This window comes from Bos indicus x Bos taurus, chromosome 3 (genome assembly GCF_003369695.1).
Source record: "Bos indicus x Bos taurus breed Angus x Brahman F1 hybrid chromosome 3, Bos_hybrid_MaternalHap_v2.0, whole genome shotgun sequence".
NCBI classification, from domain to species: Eukaryota; Metazoa; Chordata; class Mammalia; order Artiodactyla; family Bovidae; genus Bos; species Bos indicus x Bos taurus.
Window position 1 is genome coordinate 91366460 of NC_040078.1, and position 15308 is coordinate 91381767.

At 41.8% G+C, this 15308-nt stretch overlaps 1 protein-coding gene across 4 annotated transcripts in view; it reads left to right on the plus strand.

Annotated features, from left to right (window-relative positions):
* Window positions 1–15308, plus strand: part of USP24 (ubiquitin specific peptidase 24) — a 155605-nt gene that overhangs the window by 91575 nt on the left and 48722 nt on the right. For all 4 annotated transcript variants that reach the window (XM_027537132.1, XM_027537134.1, XM_027537133.1 and 1 more), the window contains 3 exons: window positions 812–967; window positions 3160–3230; window positions 4114–4274. In XM_027537132.1, coding sequence (XP_027392933.1) covers window positions 812–967; window positions 3160–3230; window positions 4114–4274 — 388 coding nt within the window. The remainder of the gene's footprint in view (window positions 1–811; window positions 968–3159; window positions 3231–4113; window positions 4275–15308) is intronic.

A 15308-nucleotide genomic window follows, 5' to 3' on the forward strand; every position in this document is an offset into this window, starting at 1 on the left:
AAAAATCATCTTTGTATAGGTTATTCAGGGTCACAGAAAGGAGAAAGCCTTTTCTCTTGCTTTTGAGCATGAACAGAAATTCATCCAGCTAAATAAACCCTCAAGATTTATGCATATTCAAGTTTGCATGTATGTATATACATCCTTCATTTATATATGTCATACTAAGAAAAAAGTTTATAAATGCAAAATAAATAGAAAAACCAAGCAGAGTTTTAGCTTGCTGAGTAAGAAAGTGTCATGAGGCCAATAATTACAGCTGTAATAAAAATTTATCTAGAATATTTACCTGGAAAAATCATTTTCTTGGTTTGGCCTGTTATTTTCTGTTAGGCCTTTATAAATAGCTTTATTTCTCAGCTTTATTTGGTTTCCCTGCTGTGTATATAACTCACTAATAATAGAGCTTTTAAACTGTACGACATACAGTAAAGTGCAGAAATGTTGAATGTACAGGAGTTTTAGGGTTTTTACATAAGTATAACCCATTAGATTAAGATAAGGAGCATTTCTAATAACCCAGAAAGACTCCCACATGCCTCCAAAATCGCACTGTTTTTGCTTCTGGCACCTGAAACTAGTTTTTCATCGTAAATGTATTTTTCAGCGCTTCCAAATGTGTTTTAAGTACAAAGAAAGCAGTGGGGGTCAAAGTAAATGATTAATTCTCTCTTGTTTCTTAGACCAAAGTGTCTTCTTGAACTCTTTACCTTCACTTGAGGATTATGGACACATTAAAGGGTTTTAATCTCAAGGGTCCTGTGGGATCCCCAGTAACCCTTCAGTAACCTTCCGTTTTGTATGTTTCCAGGAAGCAATTGCAGCTCTGGAAGTGAAGGGGACCCAGTGGCCTTGCACGCAGGCATCTGTGTACGACAACAGTCCGTGTCCACCAAAGACTCCCTGATTGCCGGAGAGGCTTTGTCTCTACTTGTCACCTGCCTGCAGCTTCGGAGCCAACAGCTGGGTATGCAGGAGGCCTGCTTGCCACTCGTGTTTTAGGAAACGGCCAGGTTTCTGTTGGGAATTATTTATATCCCTTCATAGATAAGGTCATATTAATAGAAATGGAAAAGGGGAAAGTTGGCATATGGAATAGGTAAGAATAGTGCTAGAGTACTTAATTCTGAACAAGTATTTATTGAGCACCTCTGTATACACGGTTCCACAGTTGATGTTACAAAGGCAGTATGTCTGCTGTCCAGGAGAGCTTACCATCTGTTGGAGGAATTAAAACAAGCCAAAGTTGTAGGTCATAAGCTATAGAAGTAGAATTATATATCAATCCCTAAACTGATAACAACTCCAGTATTAAAAATTATGAAACTTAAGATTTGTCCTTTTATCTTTATTGTTGGTTTTGACAAACTGGGGCTATTGCTAAACATATTTTTAGCATTAGATTCCCCAGGGCTCAGTCCCTGGACACTTTTTTTCCTCTGCCTACACTCATTCTCATAATCACCCATTCACATAATCACATCCACGTTCACAGCCTTAAATTCCCTATATGTGTCGGTAACACTTAAATTTGGCTCTGTGACCTGGGCCCCTCCCCTGACATCTCTACTTAGATATAGTAGACTTCCTGAACTTAACATGTCCAGAACTGAACACTGGTCTGGCCCACACCACCCAAGAGATTGCCCATCTTAATTCGTAGCATTTTCGTTCTTGGAGTCCTCCTACTCCAGGATTCCTTTCTTTACATCCTACTTCTAATCTGCCAACACATCCTTCTTCAGACTCCACCTTTGCTGGATTAAGGGGATTCCACCCCTTAGCCCACCTTTGCTGTTGGTACCCTCTGCTCCTCCATCATCTCTTACCCTGATTATAGCAGCAGTGCCCTGACTAATCTCCCTGCTTCTACCCTTGCAGTTTATTCTCCACACAGTAACCAGAGTGGACCCGCTAAAATGTAAGTCAGATCGTATCACTCCTCTATCTACAGCCTTGCAGCGGCCTCAGTTCACACTGAGTGAAAGCCACATCTTCCCTAAGGCCTTCCAGGCCTGGCACCATCCACGCCCGTGATGCCTGTGTGCCTTCACCTCTTGCACTCCCTGCCTCACCCACCATGCTTCAGCCACCCTGGCTTCCTAGCTGTTCGCTGACACTCAGGCACATGCCTGCCTCAGGGCCCTTGCACTAGCTATTCCCACTTCCCCCACCTTTTTTTAGAGAAATCACAGTCCTCACCTCTCCCAGCATTCACCTGTAAACTCTGTTGTTGTTTTTTTCTCTATCACTTATCACTGTACAGCATACAGTAAAATTTCTCTGCTTATCATGTTTATTGTCATTATCCCCTTCCCCACCTAGATGGTAAGCTCTGTAAGAACAGAGACTTTTGTCCCATGTGTTTCCTAATGAATCCTTAACACCCAAACACTGTGGGGTGTGTAGTAGGCCCTCAATAAATACTTATTCAGGGATGCAGTCTTAATGACTTGACTTTTAAAAATTGTACCAATACATGGAGCCCAATTCATTACTATTATTACTGGTTCAGACTGCCTGTTACGTAGAATTGGTGATCATTATGTATTATTCGGTATAACATCCAAATTTACCATATAAGATATCAAGATAAACATACAGAAAAAGTTACATGTTTATGGGACAGTGAACTATCAAAAATTTGACAGTACAGTATCAAAAATGATTTACTTTGGTCAGATTTGCTTTTAAAGGCTTATATATGAGAAGTCTTAAGTCACTGTGAAATACTATTAAGCATAAGCCATACTTTTAGTTCAGTTTCCTACAATTGTTTGATTACAGAAGTAATCAGGATGAGAAAAATTATAACTTCAAGCTTTTTTATCATTTGTAAGTTTATTGTAGAGTACATTTTATAGTTCAGAGGTATTGATAGTTTATCAAAGCAAGACATATTTGTTCTGTCACTAGTAAGCACAAGACATTGTGGGAAAAAGTGAGGGTACAACGATTACTTCGACAGTCCTGCTCTTGAGCGCCTTAGGCGCTCATGGGGGCAGTTATGGAGGTACTGAATTTGATTTTGTGTGGAAGAAGAGATGATGTCTACGATAGTTAAGGGTAAGAAATTATTCAAAACTTCTGAAATTTTGAAAATGCATTTCCTAACTTAGTTTCCTCCCCTGCCCCCATTCTCCTTATTCTTACCATCAGCCTCTTTCTACAACTTGCCCTGTGTTGCCGATTTTATCATTGATATTCTGCTTGGATCACCAAGTGCTGAGGTAAGGCTCACTTTATACAAAAGCCCTTTGGTCTTGCTCTGCCTGGGCTCCTGGATGCCTGAGGCAGTGTGGGGACTGTAGAGGGAGTGATGTTAGTCCTCCTGGGGAGTCACGTAGAGCGCTGCAGACCATTATGACAGTGACCGTTTAGACTCGCACCTTCCTTCCTTGTCTGTGTTTCACCGGAAGTTAAGATACTAGTGCTATGATTAACTTGCATTTATTTATAACAAACAAAATCTTACAGTGTTCAACATCCATAGCTGGCCAAGTCAGCCAACATTAAACATTAACTTGTTGGCCCAAATCAAGAAAGACCAACTTCAAGCCGTGAACTTTGATTAGGTCTTAGAATTCTCATTTTCGTACATAACCTTGAAAATTAACTTTGAGACACATGAAGAAGAGGTTTGTTTGTTTGTTTGTTTGTTTCTAATTTTCATGTAAAATTATAAGCCTGTTGATTAGAGTAGAATGTGCTGTGCTTAGACACTCAGTCATGTCTGACTCTTGGCAGCTCCATGGGCTGTAGCCCGCCAGGCTCCTCTGTCCATAGGGATTTTCCAGACAAGAATACAGGAGTGACTTGCTATGCCCTCCTCCAGGGGATCTTCCCAACCAGGGATCAAACCCAGGTCTCCCGCATTGTAGGCAGATTCTTTACCATCTGAGTAGAATCCACTACTAGAATAATTTGGGAAATCAGTGCCCAGACCACACTTGATTTAAATTAGCCCTAGTTTATTCAATGTAAACTTTACTGACTGAAATGCTCACACCCTTATAGCATCGTTCAGAGTATGGACTTTGGAGGAAATTCATTTTTTAAGCAGTCTATGTGTTTATTGATGTACATCCTTGGCCACTAAAAATGTGATTTCAGATTCGCCGTGTTGCCTGCGATCAGCTGTATACTCTGAGTCAGACAGATACTTCAGCCCACCCAGATGTGCAGAAGCCAAACCAGTTTCTGCTGGGTGTGATTCTCACTGCTCAGCTGCCTCTCTGGTCCCCAACCAGTATCATGCGAGGAGTCAATCAGAGGTATGTAATAAGATGAAAACGTTCACGTCATACAGAGAGGGAGTAATGATTTGTGTACTGCTCCCCTACAGGCCACAGTGCATGACTGAGATGACAGAATCTCTCCTTCTCTCTTCCAGCATGTATACCTTGAAAGAAGGCATCTCAGGTTTTCCTCCCATTTAGGACCAAAGAGTTAGAAGAAATAATACCAGGCTTTCTTTCTCTCCACCACCCCAGCTTCTATCTCCACCTACCCCAAAAAGAAGACTCACCTGGTGGTTGAGAAACTGCACTATTTGAGCCAGATCACTGCGTAAAGAGTTCACACCTGTACATCACATTTTTAGCATACTTTATAACTCCATGTCTAGAGGTACTAGGGTATCCTTCTAGCTTTTTCTTGGGTTTATACATCCTGGACATGGAAGGAGGCTTGTGGTCCAGGTTCAGAGACTTGAGTAAAACGATTCTGCCTAACCCTTCTTACCTCCTGAGGCAAGCCTGCCTACAGGGGTGCCCCAGTGTAGGCTCAGCCTGGGAGGTCAGGAATCCCACATGAACCTCAAGTTTAAGCCACATTTCCAGCTCAGCTTTATCAGCAAGCCCTTGCTCTGGGGCTTAGAAGACACCACAGAGATTTGTGAAATCAGTATATATTTTCCTTTGTATATGCTTTGTAAATTAGAGCCCTTAGTAGAAATGTTAGAGCTACTCCAAATACCACCAGACACATCCACAATTGGGTGTCACTTCCACTTCAGCTCAGCCTCTTCATTCTTTCTGGATCTGTTTCTCTGTTCTTCTCCAGTATCATACTGGACACCTACCATCCTGTGGGGTTCGTCTTTCAGTGTTGTATCTCTTTGCCTTTTCATACTGTTCATGGGGTTCTCAAGGCAAGAATGCTGAAGTGGCACAGTACAACTTGTTTTCACATGCTGGGCTGGGTGAAGCTTAAGCTGGAATCAAGATTGCCCGGAGAAATATTAATAACTTTGGATATGCAGATGACACCATCCTAATGGCAGAAAGCAGAGGATCTAAAGAGTCCCTTGATGAAGGTGAAAGAGGAGAGTGAAAAAGCTGGCTTAAAACAGCATTCAAAAAACTAAGATCATGGCATCTGGTCCCATCGCTTCATGGCAAATAGATGGGGAAACAATGGAAACAGTGACAGACTTTATTTTGGGGCACCAAAATCACTGTGGATGGTGATTGTAGCCATGAAATTAAAATACATTTGCTCCTTGGAAGAAAAGCTATGACAAACCTAGACAGTGTATTTAAAAAGCAGAGACATCAGTTTGCCCACAAAAGCCCATCTGGTCAAAGCTATAGTTTTTCCAGTAGTCATGTATGGAGAGTTGGACTATAAAGAAAGCTGAGCACCGAAGAACTGACATTTTTGAACTGTGCTGTTAGAGAAGACTCTTGAGAGTCCCTTGGACAGCAAGGAGATCAAACCAGTCAATCCTATAGGAAATCAACCCTGAATATTCGTTGGCAGGACTGATGCTGAAACTCCAATACTTTGGCCACCTGATCTGAAAAGCTTATTCATTGGAAAAGATGCTGATGCTGGGCAAGATTGAGGGCAAGAGGAGAAGGGGGCAACAGAGGATGAGATGATTGGAAGGCATCACTGGCTCAATGGACATGAGTTTGAGCAAACTCTGGGAGCTAGTGAAGCACAAGGACGCCTGGCATGTTGCAGTCCACGGGTTGCAGAGAGTTGGGCCCAACTGAGTGACTAAATAGCAACAAGAGCTCCAAATACCAAACTTGGTCTTTTTTTTTCAGTGTAGTAAAATATACACAGGGGCTTCCCTGGTGGCACAGGTAGTAAAAAATCTGCCTGCAGTGTGGGAGACCCATGCTCAGTCCCTGGGTCAAGAAGATCCATAACATAACGTTTAACATTTTAACGATTTTTAACTGAACAGTCAGTAACATTGAGTGTATTCACCTTGCTGTGCAACCAAGCTCTTTAGCGTTCTAAACTGCAAGTCTGTACCCAGTAAGAAATCAGTAAATGCAAGACTGGTAAATTTGATTCCAGAAAATATCTATGAAAAAAAATATACCTGAGTCAAAAGTCAGTTAAACTAACTATACAGACTTACAACATATGTGACAGACAGCAGCTAATTTTGATAATACATATGAAGAGATATTATAAATCACAAAAGACCAACAGCCAAATAGAAAAATGGACAAAGGACATGATGAGACACCTCAGAGACAATCTTGTAGATGATTTTTTTTTTTAGATTTGCTAGATTTTTTTTTCTTTTACTGTGGTAGAATATGCATAACATAAAATTTGCAATTATATCAGTTTTAGGGGTGTAACTTAGTGAAATTAAGTACATACACATTTTTGTGTAACCATCACCACTGTCTGTTTCCAGAATTTTTCCATCATCTCAAACTGAAATTCTTCTCCCATTAAACAATAATACCTCATTCGTTTCCCTCCTCCCTCCAGGCACCGGCAACTACCAGTTTACTTTCTATCTCTATAAATTTGACTATTCTAGGTACCTCGTAAAAGTGAAACCATACAATATTTGTCCTTTTCTATCTAGCTTATTTCAATTACCATAATATTTTCAAGGTTCATCCATGTTACAGCGTGAGTGAGGGTTTCATTTCTATTCAACACTGAATGATAATTCTTTCTTGTATATATCATACTTTGTTTATCCATTCACCATCAGTTCAGTTCACTTCAGTCACTCAGTCGTGTCTGACTCTTTGCGACCCCATGAATCACAGCACGCCAGGCCTCCCTGTCCATCACCAACTCCCAGAGTTCACCCAAACTAAAGTCCATTGAGTTGGTGATGCCACCCAACCATTTCATTCTCTGTCATCCCCTTCTCCTCGTGCCTGCAATCTTTCCCAGCATCAGGGTGTTTTCAAATGAGTCAGCTCTTCGCATCAGGTGGCCAAAGTATTGGAGTTTCAGCTTCAACATCAGCCCTTCCAATGAACACCCAGTCTCCCTGCAGTCCAAGGGATTCTCAAGACTCTTCTACAACACCACAGTTCAAAAGCATCAATTCTTCAGTGCTCAGCTTTATAGTCCAACTCTCACATCCGTACGTGACTACTGGAAAAACCATAGCCTTGATTAGATGGACCTTTGTTGGCAGAGTAATGTCTGCTTTTTAATATGCTGTCTAGGTTGGTCATAACTTTCCTTCCAAGGAGTAAGCATCTTTTAATTTCATGGCTGCAGTTACCACCTGCACTGATTTTATAGCCCTAAAAAGTAAAGTCAGCCACTGTTTCCACTTTACCAAGAGGCAGGTCAGGTGGTCTGGTATTCCCATCTCTTTCAGAATTTTCCACACTTTATTGTGATCCACACTGTCAAAGGCTTTGGCATAGTCAATAAAGCAGAAATAGATGTTTTTCTGGAATTCTCTTGCTTTTTCGCTGATTTAGTGGATGTTGGCAATTTGATCTCTGGTTCCTCTGCCTTTTCTAAAGAACCAGCTTGAACATCTGGAAGATCATGGTTACATATTGCTGAAGCCTGGCTTGGAGAATTTTGAGCATTAGTTTACTAGCGTGTGAGATGAGTGCAATTGTGCGGTAGTTTGAGCATTCTTTGGCATGGCCTTTCTTTGGGATTGGAATGAAAACTGACCTTTTCCAGTCCTGTGACCACTGCTGAGTTTTCCAAATTTGTTGATGTATTGAGTGCAGCACTTTCACAGCATCATATTTTAGAATTTGAAATAGCTCAATTGGAATTCCGTCACCTCCACTAGCTTTGTTCGTAGTGATGCTTCATAAAGCCCACTTGACTTCACATTCCAGGATGTCTGGCTCTAGGTGAGTGATCACACCATCGTGATTATCATGGGTCATGAAGATCTTTTTTGTACAGTTCTTCTGTGTATTCTTGCCACCTCTTCTTAATATCTTCTGCTTCTGTTAGGTCCATACCATTTCTGTCCTTTATTGAGCCCATCTTTGCATGAAATGTTCCCTTGGTATCTCTGATTTTCTTGAAGAGATCTCTAGTCTTTCCCATTCTATTGTTTCCCTCTATTTCTTTGAACTGATCACTGAGGAAGGCTTTCTTATCGCTACTTCCTAATTTTTGGAACTCTGCATTCAAATGGGTATATCATTTTTCCTTTGCTTTTCACTTCTTTTCTTTTCACAACTATTTGTAAGGCCTCCTCAGACACCCATTTTGCTTTTTTGCATTTCTTTTTCTTGGGGATGGTCTTGATCCCTGTCTCCTGTACAATGTCATGAACTTCCATCCATAGTTCATCAGGCACTCTATCAGATCTAGTCCCTTAAATCTATTTCTCACTTCCACTGTATAATCATAAGGGATTTTAGATCATACCTGAATGGTCTAGTGGTTTTCCCCACTTTCTTCAATTTTAGTCTGAACTTGGCAATAAGGAGTTCATGATCTGAGACACAGTCAGCTCCTGGTCTTGTTTTTGCTGACTGTTTAGAGCTTCTCCATCTTTGGCTGCAAAGAATATAATCAATCTGATTTCGGTGTTGGCCATCTAGTGATGTCCATATGTAGAGTCTTCTCTTGTGTTGTTGAAAGAGGGTGTTTGCTATGACCAGTGCGTTCTCTTGGCAAAACTCTATTAGACTTTGCCCTGCTTCATTCCATACTCCAAGGCCAAATTTGCCTGTTACTCCAGGTGTTTCTTGACTTCCCAGTTTTGCATTCCAGTCCCCTATAATGAAAGGAACATCTTTTTTGGGTGTTAGTTCTAGAAGTCAAAGGTTGTTGCTGAACCACGAAAAGACACCAGGATTCTTGGCCTATGGAGGAGAATTCAATCTGGGGCCAGAGACAAGGCTTGATCGCTCAGGGCATTTGTGTAATAAAGCTTTATTAAAGTATAAAGGAGACACAGAAAGCTTCTAACATAGGCATCAGAAGGGGGCAGAAAGAGTACCCCCTTGCTAGTGTTAGCAGTGGAGTTATATACTCTCCAATGAATCAAAACAATGTCTGGAGGTTGTAAAGACCTCACCAGACCTACTCCCATAATTTACGTCTTAAGATAACAAGATTAGCCAGAAGGTTTAATCCAGAGACTGTCCTCAAGTAGGATACATTATTGTTATATAATCCTAAGGAAAGTAGAGGGGAAAAAAAAAAGTTTGTCCTTTCTTCCTCCTTGAGAATTCCAGAGCCCTCTCTCCTGGGTCTTCTTATCAATCTGCCTAGGAAATGACTCTCTCATTCCCCCCTTTACTTTTAGGAGAATTATGTTGCCAAGGGAAAGTGGCATCATTTCATTCCATAACTACTTCCTGCTGTTTAGGGGCGTGGTCGCTAAATTGTTGAGGCAACATATTCTCCTAACCCTTGTATTGAGGGTCTCTGATCCAGGGGCCCCAAGTAATAGTTGGAGGAGGCTGTGGCACTCGTAGGAGCTTGGACAACCATTTGTAACTATAAGCCTTCATGCGTTTAGAAACAAATCCAATTACACAGTTCCAGATGCAAGCCAAAATAGTCATCAAAGCAAGTTAAAATTAAGTCATATTATGTCCATAGTTACATCAGTCCGTCTTAGGATTGTTAGATGTTATCAGTTTAAGAAGAGGCATCACATGCGGTTGTTGTTGAAGGTATTTGCAGACTTGGAGAAAGTCTTTTCTTTGAAGAGGTGTCCACCATGAAAAGTTTTCCACTGATGAAGAGAGGAGTGCTCCACAGACCCAGCAGTTAGATTGATTGTGGAATTCAGCATAGGAATGAGCCCAGGACAGGAAGGTATTGTCTTGAGGATCAAATGGCATACTCTGGACTTTTGGAGTCAGCATAAGTAGGCTCACATAGATTATTAGGCCCATCTGAAAAGTACAAAGTCAGAGCATAGAAAGTAAAGACATAAAATGAAGTCACTTAGTTCTGGTCAGGGTGCCACCTCTTAACTCGAGTGTGATGTACCCACAGATCAATTCCTGGCACTTTGACAGCTGTGGGAGAAGAAAGAATAACCTGTTAAGGGCCTTCCCAGAGGGGCTCGAGGGATTGGACCCCAGATCCCAATGTTTTTATGAGGACCTCGGTTCCTGGCTCAAATAGAGGCTTGCTTGACTCAGAGGCTGGGTCAGGAGTCGTCTCCCAGAGTTCTGTTAGTGCCTGTTGAAAAGCTGAGAGCTGAGTTACGTAACTAGTTAATTCCAAGTCTTCAAGGTCTATAACAATGTCTGTGCGTAAGAAAGGCCTTCCATAAATACATTCAAAGGGGGACAGTCCCTCCTTTTTTGGGGCAGTTTGAGCCCTCCTTAAAGCTATGGATGGGACTTTAATCCAATTGTCCTGCATCTCTTGAGTTAATTTTTGCAGATGTCTTTTGATAATGTCATTAGCTTTTTCAACCTTTGCTGAGGATTGGGGTCTCGAGGAGCAGGGTAAGTGATATTCTATTCCTAGAGCCTTAGACACCCCCTGAGTTACAGCAGCTTTAAAGGCAGAGCCATTGTCACTCTGAAGGCTCCGTGGTAGCCCAAACCTGGGGATAATTTCATAGATTAAAATCTTTATAACCTCCTTAGCCTGTTCACTATGACAGGGAAAAGCCTCAGTCCATCCTGTAAAAGTATCTACCCAAACTTGTAAGCAAGAATACCCATTAGCTTTTGGCATATGAGTAAAATCAATTTCCCAGTCCTCTCCAGGATAATTTCCACTTCGTTGCAATCCAAATTTTGCTAGCTTTTCAGTCTTTGAGTTATTTTTCTGACAAGTCTCACACCTTTTGATAATCTTTAAAGCTTTCATTACATTTTTACCTTCAAACAAACGAGAAGCCATCTGGTAAGTACTCTCTGCACCCAAATGAAAACTCTCCTGTAAACCCTTAAGAATTTTCCATTGAGCATTTTCAGGAATTAGTAATTGTCCATCTTCTGACTGTAACCACCCTTTATCAGTAATCTTTGCTCCTCTTTTCTTGTATCTTTCTAATTCTTCCTCAGTGTAGATCACAGGCGTCTGTGAAGGGGTTTCGTAAAGTGCTGCTTTTCTGGCTTGACAGTCAGCCAGCTGATTACCTTCAGCTACTTTACTCCCATCTCTGTTGTGTTCTTTGCAATGCATAACAGCTACTTCTTTAGGACAATATATAGCAGTTAAAAGTCTCTTGATCTGATCTCTCTGAAATGTTTAATAGGTTCTCCTGTTGCTGTTTTAAACTCTCTCTTTCCATATTGCAGCATGAGCACATAAAGTCAAATAAGCATACTTAGAATCTGCAGATATTTATCCGCTGCCCTCTGTTTAACTCTAGAGCTCGGGTCAGAGCCACAAGCTCTGCTAACTGAGCACTGGTTCCCTGGGGGAGAGATTTTGCTTCTAAAACCTGTTCAGCAGTCACCACGGTGTAACCTGCTTTAGGCTTTCCATCCCGAACAAAAGAACTGCCTTCTTTAAATATTTCCATGTCAGGATTGTCTAATGGGGTATCCATTAGTTCTTCCGAGCTGCATAGTTTAAAGTTAGGAATTCGGAACAGTCGTGATCAGGTGTTTTATTTTCCTTCTCAGGAAGGAAAGTGGCAGAATTTAAATTTCCACAGACTTTAAGCTTAGTTACTGGTCCTTCTAACAACAATGACTGATATTTAAGAAGCCTACTGTCTGTCATCCAAATATTAATCTTAGAATTTAAGATTCCACTCACATCATGAGAAGTCAGTACAGTAAGGTTTTGTCCATTAATTATTTTTAAAGCTTCAGGTGCTAATAAAGCCGCTGCCCCAATTACTCTTAGGCAGTGGGGCCACCCACGTGAAACTACATCTAATTCTGTGCTTAGATAAGTATTAGGTTGCTGGTGAGGCCCTCAGGGTTGTGTCAAAACTCCCAAGGCCATACCTTTTCTTTCAGTGAAAAACAAATTAAATTCTGACCCTGTGGGCAAGCTCAGAGTGGGAGCTTGCAGGAGAGCAGTCTGAAGAACCTTAAAAGCCTTTTGAGTGTCTGGAGACCAAACCAGTTTGTCAGTTTGGGCCTGTTGAGTTTCAACTATAAGTTTATATAAAGCCCAGGCAAGTTCCCCATAACCCAGAATCAAAATTCGACAGTAGCCTGTGATTCCCAAAAATCCTCTCAGTTGTCTTAAAGTCATAGGTAGGGGATGATTTAGTATAGGTTTAATTCTCTCAGGGCCTATGGCCCTAGTCCCTTCTGATATGATTAGGCCCAGATATCTAGCAGATTGTTGACAAAGCTGAGCCTTTTTTCTCTTGATGCCTTGTAACTGCAGCCTGCCAGAAAGTTTCAGAAATCTTCTGAGGCTCTCAAATAAGCTTCCTCTGTCTCAGCACAAAGCAAAATATCATCTACATATTGTAACACCACTGCTTCGGAGCTATTAAAGTTTTGTAGATCCCGTGACAAACTTTGTCCAAATAAGTGAGGACTGTCATGAAATTCCTGGGGCAAAACTGTCCAGGTTAACTGAGAAGCTGGCTGTATAGGGTCCTCAAAGGCAAACAGAAATTGACTTTCCTCCACCAAAGGCACTGAATAGAAGGCATCCTTTAAATCAATTACTGAGAAATATTTGGCTCCTTCAGGAATTTCAGACAGTAGAGTATAAGGATTAGGCACCATGGGGTGTAAAGGAACTACAGCCTCATTTATTATTCATAAATCTTGAACTAGTCTCCATTTACCATTTGATTTCTTTATACCCAAAATAGGAGTGTTGCATGGACTGTTACAGGGAATTAGTAGTCCCTGTTCCTTTTAAATTGTCAGTGATGGGTGTTAACCCTTCCTTAACCTCAGGTTTCAGTGGCTACTGCTTCTTATGTGGAAATAAGTGTGGGTCTTTGAGCTTGACAATGACAAGAATAGGATTTTGTGCTCGACCCACAGATTTTCCATCAGCCCATACTCTAGGATTTACATTTTGTTCAATTAAAGGGAGAGAAATGGAGGGCTCCATATTCATGAAAACAGAGGCATGGACCTTGCTCAGTGTATCCCTCCCCAAAAGGGGTGAGGGAGACTGACACAATCAGAAACTCCTGTGAAAATAGTACAGAATCCCAGTCACAACGTATAGAAACACTGAAGTAATACCTTTTGGCTCATCCAGACAGTCCCATTACGGAAGCGAATCGGGAAGAAAGTGGGCCAGGGGCTTCAGTAAGCACGGAGTAAGTTGCCCCAGTGTCTAAAAGGAAATCGACGGATTGGCCCCCCACAGTTATTAATACCCAGGGTTCCTCAGGTGTAATTAGGATGGGAGCTTGTGTGGGGACCCATGGGCACCTTCAGTCCTGATTGTCTTGAGAGTCCGACCCCTGAAACCTACGCCTCTGGGGGCAGTCTCTCTTCCAGTGTAGTCTTTTGCAGACTGGATATGGAGCTGGGGTTGGCTTAGATGCCTGAGGGCAATTCCGCTTGTGGTGCCCCTCCTTTCCACAGTAATAGCAAGCCCATCCCTTTTCACCTGGGTCCCTCTGGACATTTTTCTCAGGCTGTTTAAGAATGGTTCTCATAGCCATTGCGAGGGCTTCCGCCTGTTCTTTGTCTTTTTCTGCCTTTCTTTCTTTTCCTCATATTCCCTACCATAATAGACTGTCTGAGCCAGTTGTAACAGATTATCTAAAGGCTGATTTTGTCCATCAGTTCATTTCAGTTCAGTCGCTCAGTCATGTCCAGCTCTTTGCGACCCCATGAATTGCAGCACACCAGCCCTCCCTGTTCATCACCAACTCCTGGAGTCCACCCAAATCCTTGTGCATCGAGTCGGTGATGCCATCCAGCCATCTCATCCTCTGTCATCCCCTTCTCCTCCTGCCCCCAGTCCCTCCCAGCATCAGGGTCTTTTCCAGTGAGTCAGCTCTTCTTATGAGGTGGCCAAAGTTTTGGAGTTTCACCCTCAGCATCGGTCCTTCTGATGAACACCCAGGACTGGTCTCCTTTAGGATGGACTGGTTGGATCTCTTTGCAGTCCAAGGGACTCTGAAGAGTCTTCTCCAACACCACAGTTCTAAAACATCAATTCTTCGGCACTCAGCTTTCTTCACAGTCCAACTCTCACATCCATACATGACCACTGAAAAAACCATAGCCTTGACTAGACAGACCTTTGTTGGCAAAGTAATATCTCTGCTTTTTAATATGCGCTCTAGGTTGGTCATAACTTTTCTTCCAAGGAACAAACGTCTTTTAATTTCATGGCTGTAGTCATCATCTGCAGTGATTTTGGAGCCCCAAAAAATAAAGTCTGACACTGTTTCTACTGTTTCCCCATCTATTTCCCATGAAGTGATGGGACCAGATGCCATGATCTTAGTTTTCTGAATATTGAGCTTTAAGCCAACTTTTTGGTCCATACTCCCGTTTTAATAGCTTACAGCAGATATCTGGAGCTGACTAAGTGAGAAATCTATCCTTTAAGATCACTTTTCCCTCTTCACTTTCGGGATCAATCTCAGTGAATCTGCAAAGGTCTTCTCTCAGTCTATCTAGGAATTTACCAGGAGCTTCCTTCTCCTCCTGTTCTATGTTTGCCAATTTGCCATAGTTTAAAGGCTTAGCACGAGCCTGCCTGAGTCCTTCAAGAATACATCTGACAAAATGACTCTGATCCCATCTTCCTTTAGCCGTGTGGTAGTCCCATTCTGGTTTTATAGTTGGGAACCACCTGATTCCCAGTGGGGAGGGCCGTTATCTCGTCTTCCCTCTTCCCTACTGATTCATTACCAAGCCATTCATCTCCATAAGAAACCGCTTTTCCCAAAACTCGAGTCTTTGAGTCGGGAGTCAGCGTTTGTCCCAAGATATACATCACATCCTTCCAAGTAAGGTCATAAAGCAGAGTAACACCTTTAAAAGCTCTAATATATTTTTTTCAGTCCTCTAAATAGTCTCCAAGAGCCTCCTTGATTCTTTGTATTTCTTGATAAGAAAAAGGCTTATTAACTCTCATAGACTGATTATTTATCCCCGTGGGTGCTTCATGAAGAGGCAGCGGCTTGTGTGGCTGTTCCTCAGTCTCTCTGGCTGCTCTGCACATATGAT